This window comes from Macaca fascicularis, chromosome 16, assembly GCF_037993035.2.
Source record: "Macaca fascicularis isolate 582-1 chromosome 16, T2T-MFA8v1.1".
NCBI classification, from domain to species: Eukaryota; Metazoa; Chordata; class Mammalia; order Primates; family Cercopithecidae; genus Macaca; species Macaca fascicularis.
This window is the reverse complement of record NC_088390.1, coordinates 61,834,891-61,845,219: the sequence shown is the minus strand read 5'-3', so window position 1 is coordinate 61,845,219 and position 10,329 is coordinate 61,834,891. Positions and strand designations below refer to the sequence as shown.

Genomic DNA, 10,329 nt, shown 5'->3' with positions numbered 1-10,329 from the left:
TGCATTCCATGCACATTGTAGCATGATTCACAATAGCCAAGACAGGGATTCAACCTAAACATCCATCAACAAATGAAGTAATAAAGAAAATATAGTATATATACCCAACGGAATACTATTCAGCCTTTACAAAGGGAAATTCTGTCATTTGTGACAACATAGATGAACCTGTTGGATGAAATGCTGTGAACCATACATCTGATCAAGGCTTAATATCCAAAATATATAAGTAATTCAAGCAACTCAGTAACAAGAAAAGAATGTGATTAAACAGACATTTCTCGGCTGGGTGCAGTGGTTCATGCCTGTAATCCCAGCACTTTGGAAGGCCGAGGCGGGTGGATCACAAGGTCAGGAGATCGAGACCATCCTGGCTAACACAGTGAAACCCTGTCTCTAGTAAAAATACAAAAAGAAATTAGCCGGGCTTGGTGGCAGGTGCCTGTAGTCCCAGCTACTCAGGAGGCTGAGGCAGGAGAATGGCATGAACCCGGGAGGCGGAGCTTGCAGTGAGCCCAGATCGCACCACTGCACTCCAGCCTGGGCAACAGAGCGAGACTCGTCTCAAAAAAAAAAAAAAAAAAGAAAAAAGAAAAAAAGAAGACACTTCTCAAAAGACATACGAATAGCCAGTAGGTTTATGAAAAGGTGCTCAACATCACTAATCATCAGGGAAGTGCGCTAGGGAAATTTTGGTCAAAGAATACAAAATTTCATTTAAGTAGGAGAAATAAGTTGAGGATAACTATTCTACAATATGGTGACTATAGTTAATAACAATAAGAAAGTAGATTTTAAATGTTCTTACCACAAAATAGGTATGTGAGATAATAGATATGTCAATTAGCTTGATTTGGTACACAATATATTCATATATTAAAAAATCATGTTGTACACCATTAATATATACAATTTTTATTTGTCAAAAAAAAATTTTAAGACAGAGTCTCATTCTGTCACCCCAGCTGGAGTGCAGTGACACAATCTCAGCTCACTGTAACCTCTGCCTCCCAGGTTCAATAGATTCTCTTGCCTCGGCCTCCCAAGTAGCTGGGATTGCAGGCGCCTCGCCATGATGCCTGGCCAATTTTTGTATTTTTTAGTAGAAACGGGGTTTCACCATGTTGGTGAGGCTGGTCTCAAATGCCTGACCTCAAGTGATCCACCTGCCTTAGTCTCCCAAAGTGCTGGGATTACAGTCGTGAGCCACCACGCCCGGCCTTGTTTGTCAATATTTTATATTTCCATAATAGGTAGAGTTTTTAGTAAATATATGTGAATTCCCGCCCACTAAATACCTTACTGATGACTTTCACCTGAGCTAAACCACAGTAAATTAAGACAGAAGAAATAGTTCCTTCTAGGTTTGCTTCAGATTTTGCAGGGTCAGGAAATAAGTTAATGTCTTTCCAAACTCCCACAAAACATAACACCAATTAGGGATGTGCTCGTAATTACCAAAATGGATAAGATAAGGCAACTCTCTCCAGTCATAAGTGTCAACAAAATATGATGCTCATGTCAGCCAGAATGGAAGTTAACTTCCCATGGGAAACAGTGGCAAGAGGAATTTAAAAATAAAAGCAAACACCTATTGGTTGAAGAACCAGGTTGGGGAAATAATGATTACAGTTCTATTCTCTACTTACGTAGAAAAACTTGTGACAATAAAAGCAGAAAAAGTCTCAGAAACATCACAGCCTGCCTTGGCATAATAGCCCAAAACCATGATGCCAAATTTCTATTCAGTAATGAGCTGATGAGGTTTATCTTCTAAGGATGGAAGTGAAGAATGACTCACCCAACATTTAAAAATGTAATAATGAACCTGACATTGCTCCACCCAGACCCATTTCTCAGATTACCACCGACCTGAGGGCAACTGCCCTCCTACAGGAATGAGCCCAGCAAAGTGAGTTACTAATTAGAAAAAATCACCCAATTATGCCAACTTGCTGAGACTGGCAAGCCATGTTTTACTCTATGTAGGCAGAATCTCATTCAGAACACACTTGGGACTTGCCTATAAAAAGGCAAACAGAATCATTTAGACAAGAAGGGACTCCATTCTAGCTTTCACGAATACAGCTCTGCAACGTGTCTGCCCTGATACCATGTCTCTTCGACTTTCCAGTGCCTCCAGGAGGTCCTGTCCTCGTCCCACCACAGGATCACTCAGACTCTCTGGTGGGGGAACCAGCTTTGGGGCTGGAAATGCTTGTGGCATTTCGGGGATTGGAAGTAGCTTCTCTTGTGCCCTCGGAGGCAGCTCATCGGGAGGAAATGCAGCGGGAGGCAATCCCTGTGCTGGCTTCACTGTGAATGAGGGGGGGCTCCTTTCTGGCAATGAGAAAGTGACCATGCAGAACCTCAATGACCGCCTGGCATCCTACCTGGACAACGTGCGTGCTCTGGAGGAGGCCAACGCTGACCTGGAGCAGAAGATCAAGGGCTGGTATGAGAAATTTGGGCCCGGCTCTTGCCGTGGTCTTGATCATGACTATAGCAGATATTTCCCGATAATTGATGACCTTAAAAACCAGGTAAGAAATCATACTTCACAATCATTTTCATGTACCTTTATTTCTAAATTTTGTTTTCCTTTCTTTATTAAATTCTAAAAACATTTATCGTTCCTACCTGTGATTTTTTTTTTTTTTTTTTTTTTTTTTTTTTTTTTTTTTGAGAAGGAGTTTTGCTCTTGCTGCCCAGGCTGGAGTGCAATGGCAGGATCTCAGCTCACTGCAACCTCCACCTCCTGGGTTCAAGAGATTCTCCTGCCTCAGCCTCCCGAGTAGCTGGGATTACAGGCGCCTTCCACCACACCCACCTACTTGTGATTTCTTAAAGAGAATTCCAATTTAGCATTGGAAATAAGCATTAAGTAGATTCAGTTGGTTTAGTTCATGATAAAAGTCAAATTCCCATTTCTAGATCATCGCTTCCACCACCAGCAACGCTAATGCTGTTCTGCAGATCGATAATGCCAGGCTTACAGCCGATGATTTCAGACTCAAGTAAGTAGACTGCCAGAGTGAAATGAATTCATGGCAATTCATGCAAAGCATTACATCAAATTTGCAACTCTTATTCCAAAACTATAACACACTTGAATTTCACATAAACAGGATGTTATTACCTTTTTATGCTTTGACTATTAAATACAAAGCGTGAACTGTTCTTTTATTAAAACTAGTTCTTTTTCTGTCAAATACTGCAAAGTAGAAACAATAATAATTATTATTATGCAACAAGTTTTGAAAATGCCTCTTGTGGCCAAATCTTCAAAATTCCGGAATTCTAGCATTTGTCATTGATCGGTGACTATGTCTCCAACCATGTGACAAATTAGGAAATCATTAACACTCTTTAAGGTACGAAAATGAGCTGGCTCTTCACCAGAGTGTAGAGGCTGATGTCAATGGGTTACGAAGAGTTTTGGATGAAATAACCCTGTGCAGAACAGATCTGGAGATTCAGTACGAAACCCTGAGTGAGGAGATGACTTACCTCAAAAAGAACCATAAAGAGGTAAGAGCTGGTCATCTACATTTTGCTATCCCTTTGCAGACACTGTGTACCTGACAGGAGATAATGACGTACATAACCTCTCATATAAAAAGTTGGTGCTGAAGACACATTGTCAGACAGACATGAGGGCTGAGCTGTCTCTTCAAGAGTCGAATTCTTTGTACAGATTCACCCTTGCTCTCTCATCAAGTTTCCTATGGGAAAAAATAAAGGAATCATGTTTTCCAGACCAATCAGGGTTATAAGAGGAGTGTTTGGCTATGTAATTATAGCTAAGTTAAAATGATCTGCTTAGGAGATTACATCGAATTAGATAAAATAAATATAAAATAAATGTACTTTAAGGACATCCTTAAACTGGAAAACTAGATCTAAATTTCTCTATGACAGTGGCAGATTTAAAACACTAAAACATTTACTTCATACATGCATTAAGTATACAAACGTAACACTAGTACATATTCTTTATAGGTATGGCTGTAAAAATAATGAGAATGAAATTAAGCTATTACACCAGAATTTATACTTAATCATAAACTTCCGAAGCGGTCACTGTTGGAAGTTAAGTTCCAAATTTTATATTGCAGCAATTACATCTTTGGGATTGCTTTCAGAGGTGCTGTTTTCCAAAAGGGAAAAATCTTTATCCTTTGAAAATAAATTTGATATTTTAAATAGCCAAAAGACTTCTATGGTCAAGCCAAATGCTTAAAACAGAAGATCAAGCTAAGAATCCTACTTGATTAGTCATGAGGCTGTCTTATAAATAAAACTACTTGAATAACATTGATTTGCCAACGTGGATTCAAGTATAGTTACAGCCCATGGTGTTTAATCCATTTTTGATGAATTAAAAGCAATTGATTTTTGATTTTTGTAATGCCTCACTTACAGGCAACCCTATAGATATATATATACACACACACACGCACATAGGCAAATATATATATATATATATAATCTTTTTTTTCATGCTTGAACCAGGAAGTTTTCACTAAATCCTCAGAAGTAAAAGCCACATCTGTAGATCGGGAAGACATAGGGTCAACCAGGAGGAAGGAAAGCTGGATTAGCTGAGGGGCTCACTGCAGGAAGGAATGAAAGCCTTAGTTACCATCATTAAGACCAATTCATGAATGGGGAGGAGAGTTTCTGCAGCAGACAGAAGTTGATGGGTGGTATTCCAGTACACACAGTCTTCGCTGTGATGCCTGCCATTCACAATCTTAGAACTGACTCACACATTCTAACAGCTTGCAGTTCAGACAGGGTAACATGTAGACTTTGGCTGCAAAATAAATTCCAGCTTCCACGATGATAATAATCATAATAACCAGCATTCATTTGGCATTTATGTGCAAGGTAGTATCATAGAGTCATTATTATTATTAGTTCTTTGATTTCTTTTAACAACTCAGGAAGGATATTTAATTACCCTCAATTTTCAGGTAAGCAAATAGAAACTTAAAGAGGTTAAGCAACTTTCCCAAACTCACCAGCCACTATAGGGCAGAACCAAAATTTACAGAGAGATTTGTGTGACTCCAAAGTCCAACATGATACTGTAATGTCCCTTTATAGACTTAATAGACAGCTGGGATTCTTTAGAGGATGATGTTCGTCCCTGAGGGGTACACACATACACACACACACACACACACACGCACACACACACATTTATTTACTTATCATCATTTCGATTGTTCAGAATTATTCAAACTCAGCCCTTCAACCATGTTCATGGCTGTGTTCAGGGTGTAGCTGAGTTAAGACTGCATCAAAGCTGGCCTCTAATGAAATGACCAGTCCACAAAGGTGGAGAATAGAATAAGCAACGGAGGACCATTCATTTTAAATGTTTAAAACTTTCATTTGGAAAAGGAATTAAGACTCATTCTGAGTAGCAGAACTGAAACTGATGAGTTTAAGTTATAAGAACAGGAGTTTGGCTCACTATAATATAGAACTCTGGAACAATTAAATCTCTTCCAGAATGAAACAGCCTAGTTCATGAGGTAGTGAGTTCACCGTCTTTGAGAATTAGGTCAACAGGACAGGAAATATCAAATGTGGTGGGAGGGGGTCAATGCACAGCCTGGGGAAAACCAGACAAACTCTAAGTGCCCTTCCAAAGCTAAGCTTCTAGACCTTCCATGAGATCCCTGCAGTTGAGCTGAACACTTTTCTGCCTCTAGGAAATGCAAGTTCTGCAGTGCGCAGCTGGAGGCAACGTGAACGTGGAGATGAACGCAGCTCCCGGGGTGGACCTCACAGTTCTACTGAACAACATGCGAGCTGAGTACGAAGCCCTTGCAGAGCAGAACCGCAGGGATGCAGAGGCCTGGTTCAATGAGAAGGTGACTCTCCTCCGGAAAACAATCCCTTTGCCTGTTACTGATATTCACGAAACTAAGATTTGCTCCTTCACTTATGTCATTTCAGAGCGCCTCCCTGCAGCAGCAGATCTCTGAGGATGTCGGAGCCACAACCTCAGCCCGGAACGAGCTGACTGAAATGAAGCGCACTCTTCAAACCCTGGAGATTGAACTTCAGTCTCTCTTAGCCACGGTATGAAAAGAACAATTTTTTACCATCCCCCAGGTCATCATGTTAGATACTTGCCAGCTGGTTTTAAAAACCTTAACAATATTGAAATATATATTTTTATAATTGTCTTAAAACATAAGCAAAGAATAGGATTGTATAGCTGACAGCTAAAACAACACGAATGTCTTTAGGTCTATTCTACCAAAAAGAAGGATTTGCTCATTTTCAGGCAGTATCACAGTCTTAACTATGTGTCCATGTGAAATCTAAAACAATTATATGTAAAGTTAACAACAGGAGAAAATCATGTATCAAACAAATCCCTGCGTATCTGCATATCCATCTCAGGTTCTCTTTATTGCTTCCTGACAGAAACGCTCCCTGGAGGGCTCCTTGACGGAGACCGAGAGCAACTACTGTGCGCAGCTGGCGCAGATCCAGGCTCAGATCGGGGCCCTGGAGGAGCAGCTGCACCAGGTCAGAACCGAGACCGAGGGCCAGAAGCTCGAGTATGAGCAGCTCCTGGACATCAAGCTCCACCTGGAAAAAGAAATTGAGACCTACTGTCTCCTTATAGGAGGAGATGATGGGTAGGTAAAACAATTTGCATGGATGGTGTAATATACTGAAATCTGCTTGCAAGTTAGATCCCACTTTCCACTGGAAAAGTGGACATAATTTGGCTGCATGCATTTATCATCATGAATACTAAATATTAAATATAATACACACTCAACTGCCAAAATACAAATTAACATCTTAACAAACCAATATGCGGCAGGCACCAAGTTTAAGGTATGAACATTGAAAATATCACTTCTAGAGTGAAAAGAATAAACGGGAAACTAATTGGAGTTTCAATATGTGGACCAGGATTCTGACTCTGGAAATGGTTTCTGGAGCTCATCACTCACAGAATCCTGTCTTCATAGCACTGATGAAGTCCCATGGGCACAAGTCTGGGAGTCTAGAGCTCAGGGTTGTTAGGAACAGGAAGCTTCCTGAATTCACAACGAAGAGCATTTCATCACCCCAGAAAGTTCTTCTGTGCTCCACTTCCCTTGGCAGTTACTATTTTATCCATTCTTGATGTTAATATAAAAGGAATCATACAAGAAAAAAATCACTTCTTAACACTGAAGCAGAACAAAAACATTACAATCTCAGAGAAAACCCCACTTAGAAAAAGTATCTTGTAATTGTCTAACTGCTGAAGCGATCTACGCCGCTATTCTCCACCTATCATCAAACCCTCCCTCATTGACTAGAGTGATGCTTCCACATGTAAATCGTTACACAGCTAAATACATTTGTCACAATTCATAAACCTGCAAAACTTAAAAGGGAGAATTTCAACCTAAGTTGTATAAACACATCCAGTGGCATGCCAGAACTGCTGTTAGCATCTCATGACAGCCTCTTCTGCACGTCTCTTCCTAACTCCTCACTTAGTGATGTCACTTGGTAACTTGATATCAGCAATGGAGAAGGTATTCATACCTCTACAGAAATCGGCAAACACTACAAATCAAATACTGGGTTACACAGTTGAAACTACCAAAGAGCTAAAGAAAACCATATGGTGAACCTAGAATTGATGGGGTTCTCTCTAAATCACCCTCTTTCGTGATGTTTTCACAGAGCCTGTAAGTCTGGAGGTTACAAGTCTAAAGATTATGGATCTGGAAATGTGGGAAGCCAAGTCAAAGGTAATTAAAATGAAATCTGTTGTTATGCTATCCTACTTTTTAAATTTTCTCAACTTTTATTTTAGGTTTGGGAGTACATTGAAAGGTTTGTTACATAGGTACACACATGTCATGGAGGTTTGTTGCACATATTATTTGATCATCCAGAAATTAAGCCCAGTACCCAATAATTATCATCTCTGCTCTTCTTCCTCCTCCCACCTTTCCCCCTCAAGTAGAACCAAGTATCTGTTGTTTCCTTCTTTGTGTTCATAAGTCCTTATCATTTAGCTCCCACTTATAAGTGAGAACATGTGGTGTTTGGTTTTCTATTCCTGCGTCAGTTTGCTAAGAATGATAGCCTCCAGCTCTATCCATGTTCCTGCAAAAGACATGATCTTCTTCTTTTTCATGGCTGCATAATATTCCATGGTGCTTATGGCTTTATCCACTCTGTCACTGACGGGCATTTAGGTTGATTCTTTGTCCTTGCTATTGTGAATAGTGCTGCAATAAACATTCACATGCATGTGTCTTTATGGTAGAATGCTTTCTATTCCTTTGGGTATATATACCCAACTACTTCATTTTTAATGCATAGCTTGATTGATCTTATATTACCATAGCTTGGTAAGAATACACACAATAAAGATTTGTAGCAGACACCATATGTGCTAGATATCTAATGTCAGTGATGTGTGCTAATTTTAAACAAAATAACATGTCACCATGTTTTTTCCTAACCAAATAATCAAAATTATTCACCAAACATGAGTCTAAGTATTTGTGTTTAGTGCATAGTTCATTCTATATGCAAATACTGTTATTCCTTTAAATGATACAATGTTTTATTCATTTTTAACTCTATAAAATCTCCTTTTAATTTTTAACATTCAGACTCAGCCAAAGCCATAGTGGTTAAGAAAGTTCTTGAGGAGGTAGACCAACGCAGCAAAATACTGACCACCAGACTCCACTCCCTGGAAGAGAAATCTCAAAGCAACTAATCTGAGATGCAGCAGAGAATGTACGCCACATGCCCCCTGAGAAGAAAAGGCATTCTGTATCTGTCCAGAAAAATGTGCATGTCTAAGAAAAACGTGTGTCCTGTTGTCTTTCTGTTGTTTTCTCTTTCTGGGCAATCAATAACAGCACCTCCCCATTCATCTGGAAGAACGCCACACACAAATCCGATGACTCATTTGATTATCCTACAGAAATCTGTTGTCAATTCTTTGTATTCAATAAACCTCTTCTTTAGCAAGTTATCATTGGTGATATTGTCTTTAGAATGTTTATGTGTGCAGTATAAATATGTGAACACGTAACAGCTTTTATTTATATAAGAACTCTTTTAAAATAATAGGTTTCCTCATAGATTTTCATCAGGCTTGCCCTATCATTCAAACTGAGACAAATTCAGAAAGAATAAAAGTACTTTTATTTAAATCCCCAATCTGCCATACTTTGACATACTAAGAAGCCTATTCCCTTTAATAATAACTAAAATGTATATATTTCAGGTTCTTCATCTGTAAATGGGGATAATAAAAGTAGTTCTTTCAAATGGTTATTGTAAAGATTAAAGAAATAAGTTATTGCAAAGTGCACTTATGGGATAAGCATTTGATAGATGCTAATATGTATTTTTAATACTCAATATTTATAATGATTAATGTTCAATCTCATTTTCCTTTTGGATATATATTTTAAACAGTATTCCAAATGTAATAGAGGTTACAGCAAAAGTTTTAGTTTAGAACCCAAATTATAGGAATAGAGCCATCCACTTCTACTACAAAGTTGTAGCTGATGTTTATAACTCTCTTGACCAACAGATTTATCTCTACTAAAGGGAAATAAATTAGATTAATTAAAAACATAATTTCCTCAGATCAGATATTACCTCTAGATATTTAGTTGACCCTCTATACTGTATGGATGGATTGTCCATATTATAATCTATTCAAAAAAATGGGTCTCAGCCTCTATGTGAAAATAGAAAGCAGAAAAGAAGAGTCTTTTAAGTGTGTTGTAATTATCCCTGAATTGTTTGTATTGCCTGCTTCTGATACAATCTTAGCCACAGGCCTAATTATGTTCCCCATTAGATCATGTGAAACAAAAATATTACAATCTCAGAGAAAATTCCACTTAAAAAAAGATATGTTGTAATCGCCTAAGTGCTGAAGCAATTTAAACCACTCTTCCCCACCTATCATCAAATCCTCCCTCAATGATACGGTTTGGCTCTGTGTCCCACCCAAATCTCATTTTGAATTGTACTCCCATAATTCCCACATGTTCTGGGAGGGACCCGGTGGGAGATAATTGGAATCACGGGGGCATTTTCCCCCATACTGTTCTCATGGTAGTGAATAAGTCTCACAAGATCTGATGGTTTTATCAGCGGTTTCCGCTTTTGCATATTCCTCATTTTTCTCTTGCCATGTAAGAGGTGCCTTTCGTCTCCCGCCATGATTTGAGGCCTCCCAATTATGTGGAACTGTAAGTCCAGTTAAACCTCTTTTTCTTCCCAGTCTTCATCAGCAGCATGAAAATG

At 38.9% G+C, this 10,329-nt stretch overlaps 1 protein-coding gene across 1 annotated transcript; it reads left to right on the top strand.

Moving 5' to 3' along the window:
- The first annotated feature begins 2,083 nt into the window (after positions 1-2,083).
- On the top strand, positions 2,084-9,034 carry KRT25 (keratin 25). Its single transcript, XM_005584115.4, has 8 exons — positions 2,084-2,543; positions 2,935-3,017; positions 3,375-3,531; positions 5,727-5,888; positions 5,974-6,099; positions 6,451-6,668; positions 7,720-7,787; positions 8,664-9,034. The coding sequence occupies exons 1-8, from the start codon at positions 2,115-2,117 to the stop codon at positions 8,771-8,773; spliced, it is 1,353 nt and encodes a 450-aa protein (XP_005584172.2). The 5' UTR covers positions 2,084-2,114; the 3' UTR covers positions 8,774-9,034.
- The last annotated feature ends 1,295 nt before the right edge of the window (positions 9,035-10,329 follow it).

Excerpts from the sequence above, each read along its gene's own strand:
- KRT25 (XM_005584115.4), top strand. The coding sequence starts at position 2,115 with ATGTCTCTTCGACTTTCCAGTGCCTCCAGGAGGTCCTGTCCTCGTCCC. Across the intron at positions 5,889-5,973 it reads AGGCCTGGTTCAATGAGAAG|AGCGCCTCCCTGCAGCAGCA; the intron begins GTGACTCTCCTC and ends ATGTCATTTCAG. Across the intron at positions 7,788-8,663 it reads TGTGGGAAGCCAAGTCAAAG|ACTCAGCCAAAGCCATAGTG; the intron begins GTAATTAAAATG and ends TTTAACATTCAG.